The 26856-nt window shown below is 44.7% G+C and overlaps 7 protein-coding genes across 7 annotated transcripts; 3 read left to right on the plus strand and 4 right to left on the minus strand.

Moving 5' to 3' along the window:
• Positions 1-4582: 4582 nt before the first annotated feature.
• Positions 4583-5852, minus strand: JR316_0009983 (putative carboxylesterase 2; the record flags this gene model as incomplete). The annotated part of the gene is made up of 4 exons (XM_047895661.1): positions 4583-5208; positions 5267-5377; positions 5438-5713; positions 5768-5852. 4 exons carry the CDS (start codon positions 5850-5852, stop codon positions 4583-4585), a joined length of 1098 nt encoding a protein of 365 aa, XP_047745380.1.
• A 920-nt stretch (positions 5853-6772) lies between these two features.
• Positions 6773-8919, minus strand: JR316_0009984 (Peroxisomal acyl-coenzyme A oxidase 3; the record flags this gene model as incomplete). The annotated part of the gene is made up of 9 exons (XM_047895662.1): positions 6773-7311; positions 7372-7426; positions 7476-7975; positions 8028-8191; positions 8250-8369; positions 8425-8549; positions 8600-8621; positions 8683-8734; positions 8799-8919. 9 exons carry the CDS (start codon positions 8917-8919, stop codon positions 6773-6775), a joined length of 1698 nt encoding a protein of 565 aa, XP_047745381.1.
• A 2090-nt stretch (positions 8920-11009) lies between these two features.
• Positions 11010-12781, plus strand: JR316_0009985 (uncharacterized protein; the record flags this gene model as incomplete). Its single annotated transcript, XM_047895663.1, has 15 exons — positions 11010-11092; positions 11150-11182; positions 11242-11287; positions 11338-11351; positions 11410-11450; positions 11529-11558; positions 11604-11635; positions 11698-11715; positions 11770-11821; positions 11875-11934; positions 11994-12005; positions 12062-12249; positions 12311-12429; positions 12494-12668; positions 12725-12781. The coding sequence occupies 15 exons, from the start codon at positions 11010-11012 to the stop codon at positions 12779-12781; spliced, it is 960 nt and encodes a 319-aa protein (XP_047745382.1).
• A 1963-nt stretch (positions 12782-14744) lies between these two features.
• Positions 14745-17461, plus strand: JR316_0009986 (Cytochrome P450 monooxygenase 75; the record flags this gene model as incomplete). Its single annotated transcript, XM_047895664.1, has 17 exons — positions 14745-15054; positions 15122-15192; positions 15273-15302; positions 15362-15398; positions 15456-15515; positions 15575-15581; positions 15638-15773; positions 15828-16203; positions 16256-16278; positions 16335-16367; positions 16418-16574; positions 16626-16650; positions 16715-16729; positions 16782-16856; positions 16906-17131; positions 17185-17355; positions 17414-17461. 17 exons carry the CDS (start codon positions 14745-14747, stop codon positions 17459-17461), a joined length of 1800 nt encoding a protein of 599 aa, XP_047745383.1.
• Positions 17462-17744: 283 nt separating this feature from the next.
• Positions 17745-18726, minus strand: JR316_0009987 (uncharacterized protein; the record flags this gene model as incomplete). Its single annotated transcript, XM_047895665.1, has 4 exons — positions 17745-17945; positions 18007-18362; positions 18419-18497; positions 18553-18726. The coding sequence occupies 4 exons, from the start codon at positions 18724-18726 to the stop codon at positions 17745-17747; spliced, it is 810 nt and encodes a 269-aa protein (XP_047745384.1).
• A 1861-nt stretch (positions 18727-20587) lies between these two features.
• JR316_0009988 (Solute carrier family 28 member 3) lies at positions 20588-22939 on the plus strand (the record flags this gene model as incomplete). Its single annotated transcript, XM_047895666.1, has 12 exons — positions 20588-20844; positions 20896-20931; positions 20984-21161; positions 21224-21321; positions 21375-21564; positions 21615-21694; positions 21748-21827; positions 21888-21923; positions 22059-22273; positions 22324-22388; positions 22444-22479; positions 22534-22939. The coding sequence occupies 12 exons, from the start codon at positions 20588-20590 to the stop codon at positions 22937-22939; spliced, it is 1677 nt and encodes a 558-aa protein (XP_047745385.1).
• A 587-nt stretch (positions 22940-23526) lies between these two features.
• JR316_0009989 (N-terminal acetyltransferase A complex auxiliary subunit NAA15) lies at positions 23527-26851 on the minus strand (the record flags this gene model as incomplete). Its single annotated transcript, XM_047895667.1, has 14 exons — positions 23527-23715; positions 23803-24047; positions 24100-24198; positions 24273-24464; positions 24526-24603; positions 24656-24710; positions 24772-24841; positions 24897-25108; positions 25163-25761; positions 25811-25933; positions 25988-26144; positions 26209-26412; positions 26460-26656; positions 26707-26851. The coding sequence occupies 14 exons, from the start codon at positions 26849-26851 to the stop codon at positions 23527-23529; spliced, it is 2565 nt and encodes an 854-aa protein (XP_047745386.1).
• Positions 26852-26856: the final 5 nt, after the last annotated feature.

Consider the following 26856-nt stretch of genomic DNA (forward strand, 5'->3'; position numbering starts at 1 on the left):
ACAAACGACTACGACTGGTTTTTCGTTTTGCTAATTTCCTTTGACTCACCGACTTTTCTCCGATCTCGAAAGCTTCAACGTATCTTTCAGTGTCAGGAACGATACCATAAACCACTTTCAAGTCACAGAGTTACTTTTGGAAAACAGCTGAAGGAGGTTATCTGCTAATCTTGGTACCCATCTCGCAACTTAATCGATATTCGCCGAAAGTCAACCATTTTCCCCCACTTCCTTTGGATTACTCAGGTTGGGATGGCAGACGACGGAATATCTTTCGTCGCCGTAGAGCTTGAATGGACCATGTTCAATACCCACGCAATTGAATTGGCTTTCAACCTTGGGTAGGCTCGAGAACATTGACAAAATAACCATGCTGATTGCGTAGGACGTTTCGTATCATTGATGGACAAATGTCTAAAAAATCCCAAGATCTCTCAATCGCAATACGCACACATACAGGGGGCTCATTTCATGGACCTTGCTTGAAACATTGATATATCTCTACTCTACTTTATCTGCGCAGCGGGCACCTGAGCTGCTGCCGATATTGAGCTATTCTTCCCGCGTATCTACGACACTGGTTCTCTTTCTATCTTCTCTCAGGCATTCATACACAACTCTTCTGGATTGTTTCTAGTGAGTACAGTTTATGTTATAGATCATCTCCCTCTAAACGAGGTTATGTTTTTCTTAGCTATCTTTGGCGCTCCATGCAAAAAGTCTATCTAAAGAAAGGTCATCAGCACATTAATGAAGCCACGAGGGCCTGTCCGAGACTGCGGCAAAGTCTCACTTAAAAGCTATTCACATCCAATCGGCGCTACGTCAATCAACGAACCAACAGGAGTACAAAATCTGCCTTCGATATGTATCTCTGCACTTGCGAGTGGTTTGCTGGAGGGAAAACTTTCTGCCACTTGGCTTTTACCTGCTCACGTCAGTAGAAGACGGCAGCAAACGTCTCGAGTGCTTGACAGATACACTGACATGTGTCTCATCACACGAAATGCAGATTGAACTTCATTGAGAGGACAACGTGGTAATCAACTTGTCTATGGTGCGAAGTGTTTCCGAATGGCATATGGATCCATGTCTTGCCTGATAGGTGCCCGAAAGAACATTTCATCCGGAGGAGCTTTGAAGAAATACGAACGTAATATGCAGTGTCATTTCAGTCCAGGTTTCTGCGAACCTAACAAGCGTAGTTCCAGGACAATATCTTGGTCTAGGAGAGGCTCAAAGGCACTCATGGCATGATTCACGATGCTGACAAAATGTGGGGATGTCGAAGACTCTATTCAGACATGATAGTTGGTACTCACAAGATTTCTCTCAAGGGACCAGACATCAGGTGCCATATACTTGGTCAATGTTCCCAATGGCGTGCTTCTAATGCCGTGTACCTGACAGGCATTCGGCCTATATATCGCATAGTGCCATCAATAGTCGGCATCTTCGGTCATTCGGATGGTCGAGAATTTGCGTTGAACCGAATTTTAAGATACTCGGAGACTGCATACTATAGCTGGTTAGTGGAGTCAAAACATAAAAAATCAGTATCCACATTTGACCAGTTAGGACCGCTCGAAGCGGACAATATCAATCGATACATTGGATAGGGATAGCGAGAAGCCCTTCGATTCTTCGAAAGAAATGACCGTCACAGCGAGTAAATTTGGATTGTGAGTTGATACGACGGCCCTCCTTTCATAAAACAAGGATTGAAGGCCTGAGACTCTTTCGCTCGGGCTTGCCACTTGATCACATCTTGCTCCATGTCCTCGCACTCTGCTCTCCCTAAGCTCGACAACACCTTTGGTGCGCTGCTTATCGGAGTGATATTAGCCGCCGCGTAACTTTTAAGAAACCTTCAATGTCTTTGCGTAAGCTAGACTCACCGGACCGTGATCTGTGATACAGGCTTTGGGGAATAGCAACGGCTCAGGTCTATTGGTGATCGTCTTGCGCATTACTCACGATTCACATATCTAATGGCTATCAGGTACCATATCTCTTACCCCAAAGACAGAGTTGGATTGAAGGCACTGGTGAGTTCACCTGCGCCGTTTTGGATAACATAGAGAATTTACGTCATTTTTATTTAGGTCGCTGCTGTATGGTTTGTACTACTACTAGCCAATTAAATGACATTGAATGTATGACTCTTCTGGTCTTCGAATGCAGGGTATTAGACACCGTCCACCAGATCGTCATTTGCCAGTCAAGTGGGGGACCTATCCACCTTTTTCTATATCCAACATGCTAAAATTGGCTTTTTAGTATATTACTTCCTCATCCAGGTAGCTTTGACATGACATGGTCTTTGTATTTCCTCTCAATCAAGCTTTCAGAATTACTTTAATCCCGCTGCCCTCGATCACCACATATGGAGCTTAGTGGTAATATGTTGTCAGCTGTGCATCTCCTAATACTTTAATTAACACCGAGTTGAAATAGGTCCAGGCTTTTTTGGAGGTGGAGCTGCTCAGCAAATCTTTATTCCTCGTACTGATCGGATTCAATCTAGGGTATGGTTTGTCTCGGAGTTCAAGGATTTTTCGTCTTCCGTATCGCAAAACGCGAGTCCATTCCTTATATGATTCTCTCAGTGCAACAACTTACCGATGCCCTTTAGTCAGCCGTGGAAATATCACTCTAGTATCCATTCCTAGCGTCTTTGTCCTGGCAAAATTCGGTTCGTGCAATTCTGGTGATGTTATTGCAATAATTGCTTAGTCCATTTATAGCTGTAACGTGTGGTGAGCCGACACTTCCTGGCATTGAAAAAATATTTAACGGCAACAGCATATACTAGCAGAGGCTTTCAGATTCACAGCATCACTGAAGTTCTTCATAAAATCCACAAACTCTCAATCTCAATAAATGGGACAGCAGCAGCGGCAGATGTGATCATCGCAGCAACTATGACGTATTTGTTGTATTCCCAAAGAACAGGATGGGCGAATACAGATGGAATCGTCAATCGACTAGTAGTAAGTTTCGTAAACACCAATCTAAACAATGCACAGAATTGATCCGATGGTGCAGATTTTCACAGTTAATACCGGTATCGTGACCTCCATGGCGGCACTGATTACTTTAATTGTTGCAGTCACCTTGCCAAATAGCCCTATGTATGCAGCGTTTTATTTCATTACCGGGAAATTGTAGGTCGTCCACTCCTGTACACAAAATCTGATCCATAACTCTTATTAAATTAGGTACCTGAATACTATGCTGGCGTCATTGAATGCAAGGAAAGGGATATCAACCCTTAAATCCACTTCCGCGTTCCAATTGGAAAGCAACTCTCCGCCTCTCTTTGTTTCGAAGTTCGATGGACAACTAGACGCCACAAATAGTGCTCAGGGTATTGGCGATAATGCAAGTACAATCTAAGTCTTATCATCAATCTTTATTCTGACACCATGATAAAGTTGCAATTGAAGACCGGCACTTTCACCGGCACAGAGTTTTGACGTTGCATACCGACTTCGCTCATCAATTGTAGTATTACGTAATATTAATAATTACCCACTGACTTTTACTTTTTTTATTTAAAGCAGCGACCCCCTTCTGCATGTCCGCATTTGGCTATATGTACTTATGGAGCTGGCTTCCACAATTCCACTTGGAAAACGGTTCCGAAGTACAGTGTACCAGTGACCATGCTGGTATCAACAGATAACAGAGGTCAAAATCGGCTCAAGGCACACTATGATATAGATATAGATGTTGCAGATAATAGCATTGCAGGCGCAAGAGCGTAGGCTAGGAATTGAAATTTTTAGTTCTTTTTTGAAAAACTAGACCCAATTTTTACCATTACATTCCAGTGTGGACTAGGCATGTAGAGCATGCAGACCACTTTCCAGAAAGTGAGTACATAAAGCTCGGAGAAGAGTATCGCTTCGATGTGTGCTTACTGCTTAGGCTCTTATCACCGGTGTGCTTACATGATTCTTCTATTGCCCATATGTTCATTTGTTTGTCGTTAAGATCAGGGCCCGGTTAACTTTCGCAGTGGACTTCTTTGATCTCACGTCATCGATCCGTGTCTGATGGCTCCCCTTCGTTTTAGCCTTAATCTTCATTTTTGACCTCCAAACATCAGATATCTATTTATCATCCTTCTTCCAACCTGACATCATTATTATGAAGAATAGAATACGAGAGTATGGTCTGTGCAGCGTAGAAGGTGATGACCGTTGAAGGTGCTGTATAGAATCTATATATATTTATGTCAGTTTGCAACGATCATCGATACATATCCGACTGGTTATTGAGTCGGTATTTGCCATTCCGCCGCCGTCTCGCTAGCCCACCAGTATTGCTCCAGGTTGTTTCCCCTTGGAACAAATATGAGATATACATTGACCTAAATGTGCCTGCAGGGCCAAGTTTCTATCTCGAAAATATAGTCCTTTATTATACAACACACACACTTCAGTGTTACACGCATTCACCGCCTGCTCAAATACTAATCAAATTACGACCGTAAATACTTCGCATATGGGCATTCTGTAGAGACTTGGAGAGTTAACGTTTGATGCACCGCACTGATGCAAAAATGCATTGGAGTCTACGTCGAGAATCCTTCATCTAGCCAGTTGACGAGGAATGGCGCCAATTTGCCCAAATCTCTGTCGCCTACGAGAAATTTCATGAGGAGATCGTCATGAATTCCGTGTTCCTCGACGAATAACTTCGCATCTTTGTGATGCTTTTCCAACTTCTTGAAGTACTGGATAATTGCGTCTCGAAGAACTTCACCCTCACCAGCACTGATCAACACTCGCTTGACCAAGTCGTTACATCCATCTAGCCAGTCGTCTGGTGCAGAAAGGGGGTTCACATAGGGAGTAGCTGATTCTGGAAGCCCTTCTAGGACTTTGCTTCCCCAATACAGTCCGGTACGCACGCCGAGGATATCGTCTCTGCCCTCATTCGTATGGGCAACGGGCTCATCCGTGAGCAGGGTCCAAGGGGACATTATGTATGCGCCACCAAGGGGAGACGAGAACGTCAGTGTAGGGACACCATCCACTGGATGAAGAATGTGCGATAACAATTGATGGAAGATTATCCCTCCAGCCGAATCCCCCACAAGTTGTATATTTTGAGGGTGTACTCCAGAGTTAACGAGATGTTGTACAGCAGCGATAACCTGTTTTAACTGAGTTGGAAATGTCGCATCTGGGACAAGGGCTTGGACATTTTAAGCTATATCTTTGAAAATTCAAGATCATGTGAGAGTACCACTTACTGTAGTTCAAAATAGCTACGCCTGTGGGCTTTTTCTTCTTCTCGAGTTCCTCTTGAAGGTAGATCAGAAATTTTGGGGTCGAAGCCATCATTCCCCAGAGGAATGCACCGCCTAATAGTGGGACAAAGTATCTCTATCATTAATGTCAGGTCCACAGCCCATTGAACTGACCATGAAGATATAAAATAATACGGTCTGTTCTTTTAGGTCCAATCCATAATAATTTTGCATTTTCACCGATCTCTTCGGTTATCGGGGTTGCTTTTTCAGCTTTGATAAAAGCGGCGTAGGTGTCTTGAGTTTCTCCAAAGAAGGCCCGAATCTGTCGTCTGTTCATATTGTAAAGTGCTCGGAGGGAGACTCGGTCAATGGCAACCCGCTTCCAGCTTTTGGCTTTTCCGTCCTCTGTGAACTGAGATTTTATAAGGGCCCAAGTAATCAAGGCAGCTGACGAGAGATAAACATTCAGCAAAGAACTTAGGGATTCATGCTGTTACTGACGGGCAGGCAAAAGAATAACTAGCATTTTTGCTTTGTCTAGAGCCGACAGCCTGTTCCTTGGGAGTACAGACGAAGTTTTGGACATTTTAGCGATGTTCTAATGAATGAGGAGCGACGAAGCTAGATTTTCATGCAACAAAACACGTCGTAATAAGTCATCGAGCTCAAGTCCATTGCTGACTTGAATTCATGATTATTCACACGCTTGTCCATCTCCTGATCAGAAAAGAGGGCATCCAGGATTCAACCACTGCTCATAACGCTTCATGTCAGGTATCACACAGGACGACATCAATTACTGCCAACCAAAATGTTGGCAAGTACAATTGTGAGAGCCGAAGTGGGCCGAAGAAGATTAAGCGTTTGCTAGACAGTTATCGCCTGACGAAGCCACGAAGTACTCTGTTACCAAACCTTCGGACTCTTGAGTAAGTTGAGTGTCATGTTCGGGAAAGGTGCAAATATAGGTGCCTCCAATGGCATAGCGATTGTGAGGAAAACAGTGGTGAAAATGACATGCTGATCGTTTTCAGTGATCCATGCCACTAGTTGACAGACGGAGTCCCACAGATTGATCACGTACTTGAGTGTCCATCAGATGGGTTACCATCCGAACTTTCCATGGTTGATGATCTGATGGCGGTGGGTTTACATAGTTCCGGTGACTGAGCGAAGAAAGGGGGCTAAAATCATCGTGATCCTTTCTCTCGCGACTCGCGAGCAACTCGCGGGTCGCTATTGCATTAGCCTACAAGTACTCCACCTTCTGGATCTCCGTACAACATTTGTACCCATTTGGTATCATTGCACACCAGTTTGTCAAATTTTCAGTATTCTGTATCTAGTGGAAGATTTACTGGACGGAACGCCTGGGACCTTGAGAAATTTACACGCCCACAAGTGGTATTAACAACCAGTAATAACAACATCGTAACGTTAAATACAATGGTAATATAGTACATAAAATTGAACATCATAACTCTACTACTACAATATAACTAAAAGCTACAGATGGGCTGACACACGGCTGAAGTCTGAAACTTGTGCAGAGCGTCCATGGCTAAAGTGATCGAGAGTTTCCAAGGAGTCCACAAACTGGTTCCAGCTTTCGTCGGAGACAATGGGTGCAGTGATGTATTCCTTGGTGTCGAGAGCTTCAATAAAGTCTTCCAGACGAGGCAGGAGGCGTTCCGCTGCATCAGCCTCCATCTTGTTCTGTTGATCACGAGTAATTCCAGCATTCTCGCTGTACCAAGCTTGGTCAAGTTTGATAACGCTAGCAAGGAATAATTCCAGAATGTCCTTGTCTATCCCTTCCTTCACAGCGATTTCATACGCCATTCGATGACCAATGGCTTCCAGCAGAGGTTGACAAGCCGGTAACAGCCTTCCAGCGATTTTGGGATCTCGGGAGCTAGAGACAGTAGACAGCAAGTTGTCCTGGAGGTTCTTGATGAGCGATATCTCATGTCTTGACAGAAGGCTGTTAGCATCGTCATGCTTCGGAGGAGTTCTGGTCCCTAGAAGGACTTCGATTGCAAATCCTAGATTCGTGGGCGCTAAGCGACAGAAATAATCAAATGACATACAAACATCCTACTCACGGATTGATATGGCAAGAACATCACCCTCAGCGATTACAGCGCCTCGAATATCAGACTGGAAACTGTGAGTTTCGTCTTGCCACGATATAAATTACAGGACTTACATGTAGTACAGACAGCTGATTGGCTTCATACAAACCTTGGACACCACATCTTTCTGACAAAATCAGTGGGATAGACTGGGCGAATCGACTTATGGTTGTTTTGAAGACAGCCGCAATGAAGTGCTTCTCGTATAACTCAGTCTTGGCGGTAAAAAGCCCATGACAGTGCTTGGCCATCTTTTCCATCACAAATGTTTGTGATAACGCGGTAAGCACAGGCTGGGACTGTGTGCTAAAAGCGATGATCGGACGAGGAAGTCCGGTGACGGGGTCAATTACTGTTCTTCGCAAGCTGTACTTCCCTCCAATATAGGAAGACATACGCATGACTGAAAGACACAGAGCACCCATAGAAAGTGCACCGACAACAATTCGATAGATGGTTGTGAAGAATGCCGCGCGCACGTCGGTTGGTTTGTCGAGGTTTCCCAGCAGTGCAGCGGCAGGTAGTCGAACATGGTTGAAATACGTCAAGGCGTGCTTGATAGGTCTGGATCCACCTTTCGTATCGCATTAGTCAAGAGCGTCATGGTGATAGAGAAAAAGATCTACCTCTTGGAGGAAGAATTTTACAAGATATTCCTGGGTTCATCCGGACTCCATCACTGAGATACACGATAAATGGTTTAATTCCATGATCCTCGTCGTTTACAATTAAGCGGGCGAAAACAACAGAGACGACAGGTGTCCCGCAAGGCGCAGTAGGAGGCATGTATCTGCAAATTCGCTCTCATCAGAAATACAGCTCGCGACCATTGGAAGAGGAAGACTGACTTGGCAGCTGCTGGGGTGGGCGTGTGAAGGTCGAACTCGCCACTTGGCAGGAGAGTAGCAGTGGTCTCCATGTTCCTGACATCGATCCCATGCCCGAGCTCAGTTAGGCAATATTGACCTCTGTAAAGATTTATTGAGCTGAATTGAACTGTTGAGATAGGATTCAACAACTTACGACAGCTCGAACGACAAAAGCTTCTCTAAGATCTGCGCCACGTCCTCTCTGTCTCCGGCATACATAGAAAGTGTCCCGCCACAAAGATTGTAATGAATAGTGACTAGCGTCCCGGCAGAACAGTCCTACACATATATCGTCAGTATTTATTGAAGTTTTGTAAGACGCGACCGACCATCATCATTATGGGATCAGAACTGTGGGCATGTATAATCAGCGTCCAGTATTGCAACTTTGATTTGAATGTTAATCACGCACTGGAATTCCCAGTATCTTGGTGACACAGTAGCAAGGTCATGCCTAGTGAGGCCTGTAAGCCACGGTAAGTCCCTTGATGTTTTGTGCTGGGGATTACAGACAGGAATAGGACTTACGATAAGTTTTCACGATCGACTTTACTCGCGCATAAGTTAGCGCTATCCGTTGGTCGAAGTTCAGAGTGTCGGGGGAGATTCTCCATAGAGGGCTTTGAGCTAGCTGAGTGGACGTCCTCATGGTTCAAGAGGTAGATTCGATAGATGTGGGGTGACTGGAGTAAAACTTAAGGCAGATTTTACCGAGCCATGAGAATATAAGGAAGCCCTAGAACCTCTGTAACAGCGCATAGTCGGAACAGTCGATCTGTTCAGGACTGTTCTCTGCCGGTTGTTTTCTGGACATAATTCCAGGTCGCTATTCCCAAGCGAATACCAACTTCTTTGCGGAACGTCAACATTTTCAAATACTAGGCTTAGTTTAGATCACTGCCATTATTGACGTATGTGAGCCACATATCGTGGGAAATAGGAAAAGGGGGTCTCTGTTCAGTGTTATATATATCTCATTATTTGTTCCCCAACTGCCAAACATCAATTGATGGCATCAAATGGCACTCCAAACGGCATTCTAATTCGTTAAACATTGTCCATCCATACTTGATCCATGTTTATGCCGCTCCATGTATTGAAAGCCCCCATGGCGTTATCATTGTAGATTCCCCTAGGACTATCCGGCTTCAGAAAACCACCCTTGATCCTTTACATTCAATTTTGACTTCCATGTTACATCGGCCTGCCAGAGCATTAGTACCGTTCGGAATTTGTCAATTAAGTCAATGAAGCAAGCCCAACACAAGCTACGAGGAGGTAAAGAAGTACCGGGATCACCGAATACAATTTGCGATGATAAGAAAGTCTGCAAGGAAGCTGAGAGAACTGTCGCCCAACGCGTGGCATAGTGCTACACCGCCGCAAGATATCTAGCTAACGATGAGAAGGGAAAGCCTAATGCTGCTTCAACTCGAATGATTCCATCCTACAATACTATAGCTAAAATTAGTGTACCCCAGATAAATGATATGGACACACGAGTCTTAGAATCCAGATTAGACATCTTCACTATTCATGGCTTCACTGATTGTCGGGAGCCGATCATAGGTACCTCTTTCGCAAAAGGATGCATCGGTGAGAAATTTCAAGCAGAAATATCTTCTAACAGTCTCGCACTACGTCTCCGTCATACAAAGAAAGTATAACGGGAATTCGGGAGGAAACAACATAAGTAAATTTGTGGTCAAGTACTTTGAAAGCCTTTTCAGAACGAATCAGTTCAAGTCAAAACGCTTTCCTACTGATACTAAAGTTTAAATTATCGGTTAGTGTGTAAATAATTCATACCCATTTCCGAAATCACGGTTCACAGGATAGGTATGTCGTACAAACTACCATACGGGTAGTGTGTTTTATCATCTCACTCTCAGAAGACACCGTATGAATATATAGGGTTTGCGCAGTGGGAGTCTATGGTACGTTTTTAGTGGAGAGAGCCGTGTTAATAGCGGTCATGCTTGCCGCAAGACAGGTTTCTTTGCTTAAACCGTCCCTCTGTTGTGTATACTGACTTTGAGAGATACCAAATCCCCGAACTCCCCTTCACTAATCTTGATCAAGCGTAGGCTTTAGTTTCAAGGTCCCAGTGAGGCGCTCCGACACGACACTCACGAGTTTTCCTCCTTTGATCGGAGAAGTAGTGATGGTCGGCCGGACAGTACGTTCCTCTCTATTAAAAGACGTGGTTTACATGTGGAAACCACTTCTCCCGAAGGCTGGACAAATTTTATCTCTCACTTTAGAGTTAAAAACCCAGGTTAGATGTGAAACATCTTCACAAGGGTACTTTATCCGGATGGTCGTGATTGCAAGGACAAAGCGCTCCAACTGGTAACGATAGGTTTCACCTCTCCCTTCAATAGTGCCGACGAGAAGAACACGATGACACTGAAAGTTGGGGGAATATATAGCCAGTCTCTAAAATCTCATGCCGCAGATGTCAAGAAGATAGATGGTTTTCACAAGGATCTGGATTGGCGACTGAACCCCACAGCCATGATGCTTTCAAGATGTCGACGATCCGGATGACACCTTCTCAACGTTCGGGCGGAGTTACAATTTGTGATTGATGGTGACAATGGAACCCTGTCCGGACTCGAAGCAGACTGGCCTTTTTTGGCTCCATACCAATGTAAAGCCCCATCTGTTAGTATAAAACTACAAGACCTCAGGTAGAATGGGTACCGAATCTTTCCTCTCCGGTTTTCCTGTTCAGCGATGTCTGCCGCTGCGCCCCCTGCCCTTCCAAAGCTCGACAACACTTTTGGCGCTTTGCTGATAGGGGTGATACTAGCCGCCGCGTAAGTTGTACCCCCATCAATGCGGTAGTGTTGGCTCAATGTGTTCCGAACATCTAGTCTATGGGGAATCGGAACTGCTCAGTGCTACTGGTATTTCTCAAATTCTTGTCTGTAATCTCATCTGTTCTGCCTCTCATATCCATCCGTAGGTATTATATCACATACCCTAAGGATAGGATCGGGATTAAAGCGCTGGTAAGTCGTGGCTTCAGATGACTGGCTGGTATTGACGTTTATCATGATAGGTCGCTGCTATTTGGTCCGTTTTACCGTCAATTAACACCGGTTCTCCCTTAATACTCTTCAATCTACAATAGGATATTAGATTCTGTCCATCAAGCGGTCATCGTACAGTCAAGTAAGTCGTATCATCTTTACCCGCCTGGGCAACATGTTAGATGTTGATCCGTTTTCAGTATATTATTTTCTCATCCAGGTACCTCTTCGCTTCCAGACCATGATCGACGTTCGCATCATTAATTTCATCGATGGTAGAACTATTTTAATCCAGCGGCGCTTGATAACCATATATGGAGCTTGGTGGTACGCCCAAATTTGCAGTTGACACCTGAGATGATAACTCACCTCACCAAAACCTTCATCAGATACAAGCTTTACTAGAGGTAGACCATACAGCACCTTTCTCTTAGTTAAATCATAACTCAATCCGCGTGTAGGGTCTCGTCTGCCTTGGTGTTCAGGGTTTCTTTGTGTATCGTATTTGGAAATGTGAGCTCGATTCAATTATCCTGTGAGCTTCATTAACACGTATTAAATAATAGTAAGTCGAAAAAACTACATCCTCGTCGCTATACCCAGTGTTTTCGTCATAGCAAAATTTGGTGCGTCGCGCATTGCGATTGGCCTTTTTTTCTATACACTGATTTGCTCCCCCGTTTAGCTGTAACATGCGGTAAGCCATCAAGGGATCTGACTAGCTATGACTAACCTCGTATCTTCTACCCACAGCCTATACCCACCGAGCATTTCAAATCCATAGCATTACAGAAGTTCTTCACGAAATACACCATTTGTCCATTTCCATAAACGGGACCGCAGCAGCAGCAGACATAATCATCGCCGCTACAATGACCTATCTTCTTTATTCACAACGGACAGGATGGTCCAATAGCAACAACATGGTCAATAGACTAGTAGTACGTTACTCTGCATTGCCATTTCTATCGCGTCTTAGGAACTTTGCTGATGAGTCTCTAGGTATTTACCGTGAACACAGGAATTCTGACATCCATGGTTGCATTGGTTACGTTGATAATTGCGGTCAGCTTGCCTAACAGCCCTATGTATGCTGCCTTTTATTTCATCACGGGCAAACTGTAAGTATTTCTTTTCATTGGCCAACGCCACAACATCCGGTGTTTATAATATGGAAATTTTTAGGTACTTCAACACAATGCTGGCATCCCTTAACGCACGAAACAGTATCGTTACGGCCAAGAAGTCGAGTACATTTGAACTCTCCACCAACGGTGCGGCTCACACTACTCACACTATTCCACGATACGAGCGAAAGGTGGAAAGAATTGTTACCTACGACGTTGATCCAAACGACTCTGTAAGTCTCCTTTTCATACGAACTTAGCCTGTCATGAATTGAATGGAATTTTACAGGGGACTCTGAAGCCACAATCTCTTTCAGATCGACCTAAGTACGGCGAGACGGTTTAGACGCATAAACTATCTAACGTTATCGTGGCGACATTACGTTGGTTATTTTCAGTATAAACCAAACGTGAGCTCAGTGTAGTAAATTCACCGCGCGTGTATTGCCGCTAGGTAAATGTTGGGTTTCTGGGCTCTCATCAAACTCCGTAACAATATGAAGTCTGGTGCCATGGAAAGCGTTCATACACGAGCCAACTACTCCAAAAGTGCATACTATACACACGTGTAATATATTTATTCTGTAACTTTATCTTCTCACGAATGCAATGTTGTACCAATGTTGCTTGCGTTACGATGAATAACTCAAGGCGCTCATCGGAATCAAATCTGAATCATTTTTCCACTCCTCATAATGGAAGCACCCAGCAACTGAATACGATCGGTGGTATGGGCTATAAATATCTTGTTTGGTGCGTTACTTGGTCAGGTAGATACGACTGCGGCTGAGTTTACCCCGGGACCAGCCAAAATTATCTTCCAAGATGATGGAAAGGAATCGTTGGGCAAAGAGTGCTTCATTCCGTGTAGTTTCATGGGACACACAACTTGAAGAAGCTTGATTTTATTTAAGTTTCTCACTACTGATTTTGTTCAGACTTCTGTTGTACTTCAAATCACGATGGCATAGATAGATTGTGTTTAAGATTCCCGTCCATGTAGTTTGCCTATCAAGAGACCATGTTCACATTATCACAATGAAATGTGCTCCACAGAGACAAATTGTATAAAGTTCAAGATTATTACTCAACAAATTTTTGACTTGCATACTATCACTAGAGATGATGGGAATCCACGAGGGAGGAGGAAATTGTAGCAACGAATTTCGTCAGAAAGCAACAACGCATCTGCACAATGAAAGTTGGTTACAGTATCTCCACTTAAAACGCTTATAGGCCACAGGCTATGCATCCAATATGATTGCACTACGGACATCAAATCCACAGAGTAAATGCTCATTAGAGAATTCTATTAAGTAGGCTAACAGTTGGCCTTGGCAGAAATCATTCTGGCGTGTTGCAACCCAGCACCTTACGACAGTTTAGGTGGGCGACAACTACGAGGCAGTAAGTAAGAAAGTACTTCCCCAAGTAATCTGTTCATTTAGTGGCAGAAAATTTGCAGAAACCATTGCTCAAAACATAATGAAGAACGTCCTGGGGTGTGGCTGTTGACTGTCGGCAATTCTTTTTTCAATGGTGCTGCGGTCTTCTCGTCCATTGCAGTGCATCGCAAGAATGCGAACAAGGTGCAAAGGTCAAACCTAAGACAAGCTTCAACAATGCTTCAAATTAGTGATTTGGAATTGAAGAGGCATATTACAGGGATGCGACAACCATGCCCACTGCTCAGCGCGACATACGGTGTGTCCCCTAAAGCTCAGAAGTACTAATGATATATACACCGTGTCTCCGGTTTACCGATGAAGTTGACTACAACGAACTACGTCATTCTTCCGCATTCTGCCAGAATGCCGAGATGCCGAGATGCCCCCACACAAATCGGGACTTGAACATACGACGAAAACTAAACATCAATGTGTCCCCCTTCTCCGTCCTTTTACTTGCGCCAGCCGTTGGCCAGCCGCCTGAAATTCGACAGTATCTGGTAAGCAAAGATGGATTAAATCTAATTCATGTATGGATTACTCTAGATCGTCTGCTGGGTTCTCACGCAGATATGGTTCGGAGGTTCATTCCGAACCATATTTGTAAGGAATAACCCAAGAAAACACCAATAAAACGACGGTCATGTCATACATGAAACGTATTCTTTGTGCCGAACATACCGCTGGGCGCCAGCGATATCAGTCCTTCTTGAACCTTGCTTGCTTATCCAGTCTGTCATTCAGATACGGGTTGCCGATGACTGCGTAATTGTCTTGGTGAGACTCAAGCAGAATGGAATATAAAGACCGATCACACTTGAATCAAGTGTTCTTGTCTTTTATCTCTCACCTCTCGACGACATGGAGCTACCGCCTGGTCCAAAATATCTTTTGGAGGTTTTCCCTTGGTTTGCTCTACCTTCTCTGATCACATATTCGGTGCTTTATCTATTGGAAAAAACAAATACCAACTTCAACGTTCCGTTTTGGGCAACATTCTTCCTTGTCGTCTCCGCCAGACCCATCATTGTTATCTTCAACTATTACTATTCTATCTGGCAGAACAACAGAGCAGCATTAGCCAACAATGCAGTACTACCCCCCAGTGTACCAAAATCGATGCTGTCTATTGTATCTGAATTTACGCAGAGTAAAGAAAATCGCTATCCAGGTGGATCTTAATTATAAATGCATAAGTTTTGCTCCTAACTATTGCACGATCTTACGATTGGAAACAGGGGGGGTTTTTCTGCGATTCACAGAGGACTATGGAAGCATAGTAAGGTTCAACGTCTTAACGGATGCATCAGTGGGTACTCTCCTCAATCTTGGCATTTTGCATCACATTTTTGGCCGGGGTCTAACGTCACTACAATCGTACGATTACAGTTAATTACCGACGAGCCCGAACACGTCAAGGTATACGTTCGTTTTTTCAGGGTGGTAGAATTAAATCTTATATCGAAAATCAACGATAGGCTATCCTCGCGACACAATTCGATTCATTCCACAAAGGTGGGTGCTCACATTTCTTTTTGATCATACATATGTAAGCATTACGCCTTTGAACAGGTTCAGTATTCTACTCCCAAGCCCATTCTCTGCTTGGGGAAGGAGTTTTTAATTCCGATGGTATGTATTCAGTCATCCGAAAGGTACTATGCCTCTAATAAATCTATCTTTCTTTCAAGGCGAAATGTGGAAGTTAGTACCATAGACTAATATCGCCCAGCATTTCATTGAGATTTGCGTAGGTTCCACCGAGCGATGACTAGGCCGTTTTTCACTCGCGAAAGGATTACGGATTTTGATATATACGACCGGAACTGGAGCATCTCCCTTAAAACAGCCAAAGCCCGACTAAACGAAGGATTCTCCCTTGATATTCAGGTAAAATTCAGATGTTGTCATGTGGATAAGACATCACTTTCAATGGCAGGATAGGACCTCATATCACGTTTCACGCTGGACTCAGCCACTGAGTTTCTGTTTGGAGGAGAAGTAGGGTCACTCTCAGCTGGTATACCATACCCACCAGGTCACGAAAAAGCCAATTCTCCTGTCTTCTACAATCACCCATCGACATCCTTTGTAAAAGCGTTCACCAAAGGTCTCAGCATTGTGGCAGAACGTGGTAACTTCGGTAAAGAATGGGCACTGGTTGAGTTCAACAGCGATCAGGTTACCCCATTACGCCAGATAATCGACGACTTCACCGAGCCTTTACTATCCAAAGCTCTACATGCGCGCTCAAATGGCACGAACTTGAAGACCAACGAAGAGGTCACCCTTCTTGAGCATCTGGTTAAGCACACTCAAGGTAAGCTACTTCATTGTAGTACCGAAGATCGACTTAAACAAGCCGTGTTCAGATACAAAAATATTGAAAGACGAGGTAATTATATACAAGCTGTTTTTTGCACAAAACATAACCATTTTACTACTATTCAGCTCGTAAATCTCTTGGTTGCCGGTCGCGATACAGTACGTGCATGAGTTATCTACCTTGTGACAGAGTATTGAAAGTGTACAAGACCATGTGTTTGCTGACATTTGCAGTCTACATGCTCGCAGAGCACCCTGATATTGAGAAGCGTTTGCGCGAAGAAATATACGACAAGGTTGGAGCCACCGAAGCGCCGACCTACGAGAAAATGCGAGAAATGCGTTATATGAAAGCGTTTTTGAATGGTGTGCCATCCGTAGTCATGAATTGATTTCCTTGCTAATACCTAATTCCAGAGGTTCTACGTCTCTATCCACCGGTGTATGTGATTCAATATTTACTTTGGCGTCGAAATATTCTGACCTGCTTTGCTAATACTGCTCAGACCCTCCAACGGCAGGTATGGTCGATTGATAGTGAAGTCACCTTTGCATGCTGATAGCTTTCCACAGAACGACCACGAAGCCTGTTCTTCTGCCTGCAATTCGTCCAGGAGAAAAACCATTTTATATTCCGAAGGATACGACGTGCGCAAGTCTCTCATGCTAACCTTTACTTGAATTGACAGCTCCCCAGGTGTATTTATGCAGTCATCAATATCCATCGTCGAAAAGATCTGTGGGGCCCTGACGGCAAGTTCTATCCGCTCCGTACACTAGAATATGATCTCAATACCCTCTTCACAGCCCTTGAATTTGATCCAGATCGATTCCTCGACGACAGGGTGAAGAAATACCTCGTAGCAAATCCGTATATATTTTGCCCATTCAATGCTGGCCCCCGTATTTGTCTCGGACAGCAGGTGCGATGTTCAGCTTTAAGTATTTTGATCATGACCTCATAGCCGTCCTCTAGTTTGCATACAATGAAGCATCATTTTATCTTATTCGGCTTCTCCAGAACTTTACCGAATTCACCCTTGATAATTCTGTAAACATTCCTCCCCCAGCTCAATGGAAATTTCGAGACTCGCTTACGGCTAAAGAGAAGATCTTCCCTACCGCTCACTTGACATTATTCGTGAAGGTTGGTTTGCAATTGGTTATCTGTACATGATGTATTCTAACAGTGGTAAACGTATCAGGGTGGTTTGTGGGTCAAGATGAAGTCGCTTGATAATGAACAAGTTTAAGAAGAACCAAGTAGTTCTTCGAATCTTGTCTTACGCGTGCATGTATCCCTTCCCGGTTTCATTCAAATACAAATTTTGTGCAAGGTTTAGTTTAGTGCCAAAAGCATCCCGCACGGACCACCCATCGCGTCTAGAACGCGCGTTGTTCACGTGATAACATGACCGTGTCCGTAAGTTGTCCTTTGAAAGTTGTGTTCAACCCATATCTGAACAAGCACGTCTGTAAAAAATCGAGTGAACAAAAGTAGAGTTGTTTGCTTGATATATCAAGTTAAGTGGGCTATCATACACCTTCCTCATTTTGAATCTTCGCGCCAGCATCACTGTACCTGTACATATCTTGCGTTACACTGCGATCCTGAGTTGACATTCCTCCGCCGAACTGAAGGTTAGACAGTCGTTGAGTCTGGGATGGAATAAATGTGTTGCCACTATCATCATCTATGAAAGCAATCCGAGCAACCATGATTGTAGGAGCGAGGCCCTGAAAAGACGGAGACATCAAGAAGACCGATCGTCGATTCGGGACATTAATAAGGACGCACCGATATAGCTACGAAGAAGGCTTTGGCGTAATTTCCAAGTGCGAATAATGGCGCATTGAAGATATTGCCACTGTCCGGTATGATGAGCGTGATTGCTGTCAGGAGCAGCGCTACAGAGTTGATAGCCGCGGATTGGATGATTATATCGAGCACGCTCTTGAATCTCCTCAGAGGCTTGCCGTCTAATTTGTAGACCGTCCAGATGCGATAGGCGATCAACAAAGTTGTTGAAAGGCTGGTACCAAATGACACAAAAAAGCCAGCTGCTAGAAGGTTGTTCATTATCATCGCTTGCTTTTGAGTTAAGACAAGAGATCCGTTAATGCCATTGATGATGATAGCAGCCAATATCATCCCTTTAGTCGCCAGTTTTTAGTTTAAGTGTCTTGTATCGACATTAGAGACTCCTCACCGGTCTCTGCAACGAAAAGCAGAAATGGGATTGCTATAATTCGAAGAGAGCGGTTCCAAACGTAGAAGCAGCGCCAGATCTAACAGATAAAATAAGTAATGTTGATTGATAAAGAACGAACAAATCCCGCGCACCAGTAGCCCATCCGCAATAACCACAACTGAGTACGAAGTGACAAAAGACGCCAAGACCAGAGCTTCAGGATTTTGGAGTATGGCGAGATACGAGTCTTGTCGAGTTTTTCCATTAATAATGAACTCCCATTGCAGCGCGTACCATTGAATGGCAAGCTGCGCAAGGCAGACCATATACAGGATAGTAATAGTTATGATTACACCCCATCGCTGGGCCGCCTTTTTGGTCACTTGAACGTCAAAGCTCAGCGTTGAAGCGATGCGACCAAGATGAAATACTTGCAATATGCATAAAGAGTACCGAAGTAAACAATGGTGTATGCTCCTAAAAAGCCGAAGCATCGGTAATGTTGAGAGATTGAGATATATAGGTAACGCGGCAGACACACACCCATTAAAAATGTTGACAACACTGTAGAATTGATCGTGGAGCTGATTTCAGACTGTACAATTGAGAGGGCTCTCGGCGACACCAAATGTGAGGACATGTTGCTGGCATCTACTGCTAGTTAGCTTCGTTGACGAATGAAGCGATGCTGAAGGTGTAATGTATCAATGTATGGCATGGTGCTATATAAGCAGGTCAAGTGGTGTAGTGCAGCTGTGGAGAGGGACTTCATTTGGGACACACTTCGCCATCCGATCATCGTTGCACTTCCGCACCTAACCGCGATCAAAGTCCACAGGCACTATGTAGTTTGAGTCCACCAGCATGAGCGGCTACCCAGTTTCCGATTTTTGGTCATTCGAACTTCATACATGGGTTTTGGAAGGAGAAGAAAAGGCATCAAGCGACAACACCGGTCCAATTATAAATCCCTGTTAAAAATCCCTGTTACAAGGGATAGAATGGCCGGAGAAGAAGAAACCTATTCACGGCTTAAATTTTTGCTGTCTGCACGGAGTATTGTTGTGATACGGTATACGATAGCCAGAGAACCTTTTAGTCTACAAACCGAGACACCCGAAAGCCAATGGAGCAATTCTTTCCTGACACATGGCGAGCTGTGCAGAGGACAATCCAGTCCGGAAGATCAGGGAATGATTGAAATGGTTGATGATCAGTTCGGCATTGTATCCACAAAAGTGCTTTGGAGTAAAGAAGAGTTTGTGGACAGCATTGAAATATTGCCTCAGATGGTCATTCTGGGATACTTGCGTAGATATTCACAATAAAGTGGCTTTGAAAGTCGAAGGTACTTCTGGCCGAATGCACTTGCACTGGTCTGACGGATATTGATTCATACCGCTCCAGTGGTTTCATTTGGGGTGCGTCCATTCTCGTAGATCGCCGGGCATTTATGGCTGTGATGCTAAAGGGCAATTGGATGTAAGATGTGAGACGGTTGTTCTTCAGGAGTCACCACTATGGACAAAACGATGGGAACAGTTTGCGTACGAACACGGCCTGCTGAAAGGTCTTGGCATCTGCACGTGACGTGGGAGAGTGCCGAATTTCCAAGCTTGGCCAAGGCCGAGAGTCGTGGGCTATAAATAGATGTTGTTTGTACCCAGAACAATCCGAATAACTTAGGAATTGGTTGGCGAGCGGCTAACTAACAATATATATTCAACTTTCAAGGAGAATTTTAGTTATTTAGTAACACTCATACTTCTATTAAGCAGCTAATATATTACGCCTTGCATAGAAACCGAACAATATAGCGGTACTGTAAAACAGTTAATGAATTTCCTAAGTCGAGACGAAATGCAACGACCTTGATAGATGAATAGTTGGGTGGTGCACTCTGTCAAGTTGACATCAAGGAAAATCTATATGCAGGACATTTCGTGGTAGTGTGCCAGAGCATACATGCGCAAGCCAAGCCCATGCTACACGAACTGTCCCGGCAAAAATAGAACACCGCGACTTGAGGGCCTTATCTAGGTTATTAATAGACTGCCCACATGCGTGCTGTCAAAAGTAATTTCCCTCCTTGAGGGTTCTCCGGCAGTTAAATGGAACCCATGGTAGGATACATCACAGCTTGCTTCCCCCACGTAGCTCCGTCCATACCTTACTGTAGCTTCCAGGATGCTTCCTACTGAGCAGACCAGCGCAATCAGGGAGCGCACCGGCGCCGATGTAAAGGAGGACAACCGTTCAGAGTCCCTCGAGTCTGATCCAAAGGAGAAGGTTGACGTAACCAGTCCTTCTGACGACGACGACGACGACGAGAATAAGCCAACTCTGTACACCAAATACAGGCCATATATTTTGACGGCTTTCGCACTCGTGATTTTGGGCTGGTGGATAAGTGCAACTGTTCTCGAAGCTACGAGGCATAGATGGTGAGCTCCATCTTCGCTGACATTTGGTTCTTTGCTGACAGGAAATGAAAGGATTGTTCAAACTGTGTTTGCATGGGCATTCATCGCGTTAGTGTTCTTAGTTATTCGCCATTCAGTTGAAGCTAACGATCCGTTATAGAATCATTGCCTTCCGGTTTATTGACAATTCAGTCATTTCGGGACCCATAAGCGCTGTCTGGGAGCCCACCGTTCAGAAACCATGGTATAGGCTACCATACAGAGCCAGACTTGCCATCGGTTGGTTGTGCCTTCTAGCCATCGTTTTTGGTTCCGCATTCGGATTTAAGCTTCAAGGGGTACGTGCTCTACTATGCAGCTTTTGATGGAAAATTGATTTGTCTGCGTTATGTGTGTTAAGAATACCACATTTGGAGATCGTGCAATCAGCGTTCTTGGGCTGTTAGTTTTCCAGTTTGGGTTCTGGGCAACGTCAAAGAAACGAAGTGAAATACCCTGGTATGTGTCGATAACTATCTTCCCGAACTTTCCCCCTCACAGATCATTCCCAGGCCAACCGTCATTGTCGGACTGTTCCTCCAACAAGTAATCGCATTGTTTGTTTTGAAATCCGGAGCCGGGTTCTCGCTCTTCCACTGGATTGCCACTTTGGCTGCCGATTTCCTGGACCAGGCTTTGGCAGGCGCGACATTCTTTTTCGATGCAGATACAATCAACAAGCACTGGTTCTTCGTCAATACGGTACGTCGGGACTATAATCACTCTTACTAGTTTGCTAACATATGGTACAGCTATCGACAATCATTTTCTTCATTGCTTTTGTGCAAATGTTGTATTATCTTGGCGTTATGCAATGGATCATCAAATATTTGTGAGTTTTTAAGTGCTACAAGTAACTCGTTTGACCGCGCTGACGACTTCTAGCGCTTGGTTCTTCTTCAAACTAATGGGAGTCTCTGGAGCAGAGGCTGTTGTCGCCGCTGCTTCTCCATGGATTGGTCAAGGTGAGAAAAAGCAGTCGCAACAAAATATTTTCGTTGAGGTTAACGCCGGGCGCTTATCAGGAGAATCCGCCTGCCTTGTTAGGCCATATGTCGACCGTATGTGTACCCTTCTCTGAATATTGATCCCGTCACTCAACATTTGATCTACCAGTTATGACGGAATCAGAACTTCGTACGTGATAATTGCCCCACAGTAGTCGAGTTTTCCTGACAAGACATTTCATACATTAGATCTTACAATGACGTCCGGTTTTTCGACAATTGCCGGATCAGTTTTAGCTGCTTATATTGGCCTTGGTGTACCCGCTCAAAACCTGGTGACATCGTCTGTCATGAGTATACCTGCTTCAATGGCCATCAGCAAGATGCGCATCCCGGAGATGGACGAGCCTGTAACGCGCGGCCGGATTACTGTAGACCGTGGTGAAGACAAAGCGAAAGCTCCTGTGAGCGGATTTGTTACTCTGATAATTGGTTCAATTATAACGCGCTACAGGCAAACGCACTCCATGCATTCAGTCGCGGTGCTGTCTTCGGTTTGGTTGTTGCTGGGCATATCTTGTGAGTCTTAACATTAGCATACTCCCTTAAAAACTTGGCTAAGCTCGCAATCTAGCACAAATGTCCTTACAGTTCTGTCGTTGGTAGCCATGTACGTCACAAATTGTTTCGTGTTCATTTGTGGCAAAACTAACGCATTTTGAAGGATCAACGGATTACTCACCTGGATCGGCAGAGGCTTCGGTATTCACCAACTCACCCTACAGCTCATACTCCGTTACCTGTTCTACCCCGTCGCCTTCTTCATGGGCGTTCCCCGCGCAGAGATCCTCCGAGTGTCCGAGCTCCTCGCCACCAAACTCGTCGCCAACGAGTTCGCCGCATACTTGGACCTACACGCAATCACCACCGGTCCCAACCCGCTCTCTCCCCGCGCATTCACTATCACATCCTACGCTCTTTGTGGGTTTGCAAACCTTGGTTCTCTCGGAATCCAAGTGGGCGTTCTGAGCGCGATGGCGCCCTCTCGAGCGAAAATTATCGCACGCATCGCACTTTCTGCTATGATTTGCGGATTCATATCGACAATGCAGACAGCTGGAATAGCGTAAGTCTTACCCTTTCGTCTCTGATTTCAATATGGCGCTTATATGTATTTCTTTCTTCTAGTGGTATGCTTGTTTGATAGACCGACCCTTTAACAATTTTCCAAGTCGTTTATTAGTGGTCGATGATTTAATGAGGGCAAAGTTACTTTACATAGCCAAAGGATACGACCCGATAGCATTTAAAATGCTTTCAATGGCATGCAATTTAATGTCAATATTTTTTTCACGATTTTAAAATTGCAGTCCAAGTTCGTTCTAAAAAAACATGACGTTGGGGTTGGTCAACAGCGAACTCATCCACACGCTCTTACTGGATTCCTCAAGATTATTACTTGATGTTAATCATATAACGGCAACCATAATCCCCCGACATTTATGACGGAGAATGAAACCTTCCACTAGGGATAAATTAAGTGTGCCAAACATAGGGTAGCGGCATGGGACTCGCAATGGAAGAGAAAACCCATTCGAAAAAGGAACTTGAATCAACATTTCTACGGCAAAATGGACAACGTCTCTCTGTCAAACTCCATCTTCACATTTAAGTCGCCTGTTTCCCGCTCTACACCCGGAGATTTTATCTGCGACGCTCAGGGTGTCGTGTCTTCTGTGGCAGGCTCGGGAGCAGAACCCAGCATGACCTGTTCACGTAGCGGCGCAAGTTCCGCCGAAGGCTTGAACACTGTCGATAGTGGGAATGTTGTCTGGCACTGAGCCCTGAACTCATCTAGCCGCGAGGATTTCAAAGAAGCGAGGAAGTCTACTGTCGATAGCGCGGTCTACATGCAATAAAAAGAAAGAAGATGTATAAGTATAGGTTATGACTTTAATAGCGCTGGGAGGAATGGAAAGAAGAGTGAACGCACCGGGACATCTAGCCGCACATCCGGACTGAACAGAGTAAAGGCCGTGTTTTCAACATCTGCCAGAGGTAAATTGAGTTTGTGAAGGGCCTTGGCTGCAGCCAACACGGTGTGACTATCAGTTGAATGCTTTTGGAGATACTGCGAGTTGAATGTTTCAAGCGACAAATCGTCAGGTATGAATTTGGCGATAGCCTCGGTGAACACTGGGCCGATCGGGGGTGGAGGTGCCTGAGGGAATGAGGATGCTGAAAGAAAGTGATAAGAAATCAGCGCTGGGGATGAAAGGTGTACAAATACCTCTCTGTTTAACATCAACGAGGCGGAGATGGAGCTCTGGATGATCCGGATTGAGAGCAGCAGCTCGACTCAAAGCGCCTACTGCTTGTAGGAGCTTCTCTGTTGACGGCAAGAGATGGTATGTCAATAATGCAGGCGACTCAGTTATTTGTTCGCTTCATTGAAAAACTCACTTCTGCGTATAGCCACATCATAGATTGCTATCCAAACATCGATATTCTTCGGTGCCAGTGTTGTTAAAGGATGCAGAAGCTTGGATGCTTGTTCTAGGGCATCTGGTGACCCAATCAGCTTTAAGCCATCTGGGTCCTCATCTTTGGGCACAATTAACTCGGGGTCCTTGTTTTCGTTTGTCGCCTGAGTAGCTGGACAGAAGGAGGATGTTTGTCAGCAGATCGGTTAGATGATAAATGCTGCTCGAAGAACCTTTCTTGTCCTCTTGGACCTTTTGGGCAGCTTTTTTGGCCTTTTTGAGTGCTTTCTTCTCAGCATCGCTCATTTTACCTATCAAGAAAATCAGATGTCTATATCTCAGGAAAACACTCAGAAGTCCTACTTGTTGACGTTAAAGATGATACGATTGAAGCATCGTCAGAGACAGCAACGAAGATCTGGCGAAGACAATGGTTAACTATGCTAATTTTGATAGAGGTACATTCGTTGATAACTTACCTTGGACGCCTCAATGGCCGCCTTGACATAACCTGGATGTGACCGAAGCTGATCCTCCCACTTCAGCAACCTAAGGAACCGACGATATAAACTTCCATTGTGACCCAGAAACTTTGCAAACGCACTTGATATAAATGTTGATAGTGAATTTTCTCAAGTTGTACCCATGGAAGTCAAATTGGTCGTCTTCGAAGTCGTCAAAGACCTTCTTAACAGCAATGTATTTCTTGAGGGCAAGGTTGAGTTTGCCATTTCGTCTATACGCATCCGCTTCGTTAAGTAGGAAAAGGAGAGATTGCATATCTTCTAAATCTGCAGCAGGGCTCGGGGCGTCTTTCTAGAAAGAAATTTATTAAACTATTTTCCCTGCAAAGATTAAAACGGAGCATACCTTAGTAAATAGTCCAAATATCGAGTTTGCTTCGTCGACCATTCCAGCTCTCAGAAGATACTTGCCGAATTTTGTGTTCAAGAATCGATCTTGTCCATCGAGCAACCTTGCATCATTCTGACACCTAGCTGCCCCTAAATAATCTCCTGCTCTCTTCAGCACTCGCGCTTTACACATGTGAAGTTCAGGAAGTGTCGGTGTATGTTGCAATGAAATGTCGAGTACGGAGAGCGCCTTGTCTGGCTGTGACAAATAAGAATAATGTTGAGCAAGATAGTAGAGGGTCCATAGATAAGTTGTAGGTTCTAAGTTGGCATCCGAAGACGCGGGAAGGGTGGAAGCAGCAGCGTACTCTTCGCGCAAGGCTTCAACGATGCCCTCGATTGTCTGTTGCTTCTCCTTATCCACATAAAGTGCTTTTAGGTCCGCAAAGAGAGATGGAATACCCTTCTCGAGGCGTTTTACGATGTACTTTTCGACCAGTTTCTTAAATTGATCTCCCGATGCAACGTTGAGCTGAAGACGCGGTGGTGCAGAAGCCCTGGGTAGTTGCACAACAAACTCCTCAAGTTTGGTAACTGCCTCCGGATTGGATTCGTCTATTTCGTGCGTCAGTAAGCATGATGTTGAGAAAGGCAGACGACATACCAAGCGAGATGCCCAGGTAAGTGAAATAACCACGGAAGGACTCGTAGCAGTCTGGGTTATGCTCGATCAGTGAACGCCAGGCCTCATCGGCTTCTGGGACACTTTGCTTGGTGAGTATCCGGGCTGATATAAGGGATTAGTTAAACAATGTGCGATACATCCGATACTAAGATTTACCTCTGATTTGAAGAATAGAAGTGCGATCGACGATGGATCGCGATTTAGCGCTAGAGTCCAGAACAGAGAGTGCTTCCGAAAGTTCACCGATCTCTTCCAGGATATTGACATAGTAGATGAGGGTTTCTGAATGTTCGATATCGTAGTCGGGCACATTCTGTGGGGGCAAAGGAGGATAATAGATATGATGGAATCGAGCAACGAGAGGGATGTGAAGTGACCTTTAAAGACCGCTGGTAGTGTTCCAAGACCATTCTAGCTTCCTGAGGGTTTCCGTTTAAGTGATGAGCGAGTGCCAGAGCTACCCAATTTTGGCGTTGATTGGGCCTGAGTTTCAGTATAGCATGTCGTGTATCGACAAGGGATTCGTATAGGCGCAGATGGGTCTGGAGTTGGGCGGAATCTCGTAACAGATTCATATTGTCCTGAGTCCATCAATATTGAGCACACCGGATAGCAGAAGTACACCTACCTTATCGAAACGTAGCGCCTGTGTGTACGACTTGAGGGCCTCCTCGTAGTTTTTGTCGGCCTTTTGGACGAGACCGAAGACATGCCAGACAATGTGGGATGTCAGGTCCAGTCGGACGCCCTTTTTGACCAGTTCAACGCCCTCATCTTTCCTCCCGGCCATATTTGTAAGGATCAGACCTTTCATGCATAGTGTTTCTGGAGATAGATGAGCATGCGATGAAGATCATGAAGCCAGTGTGACGGACCTCCATGGTCGGGAACTTTCTTGAGGATTTGTTCGGCAGTTTTAAGACCCTTTTTGAGCTGACGGGTCTCGTAGAGAGTGAGTAGCTCTTTGAAAAGGGATTGCTCCTTTGAAGGGAGAGCGCGCTTCTGAAGGGCTTTTGACATTGGAA

Source organism: Psilocybe cubensis, chromosome 9, assembly GCF_017499595.1.
Source record: "Psilocybe cubensis strain MGC-MH-2018 chromosome 9, whole genome shotgun sequence".
NCBI lineage: Eukaryota > Fungi > Basidiomycota > Agaricomycetes > Agaricales > Agrocybaceae > Psilocybe > Psilocybe cubensis.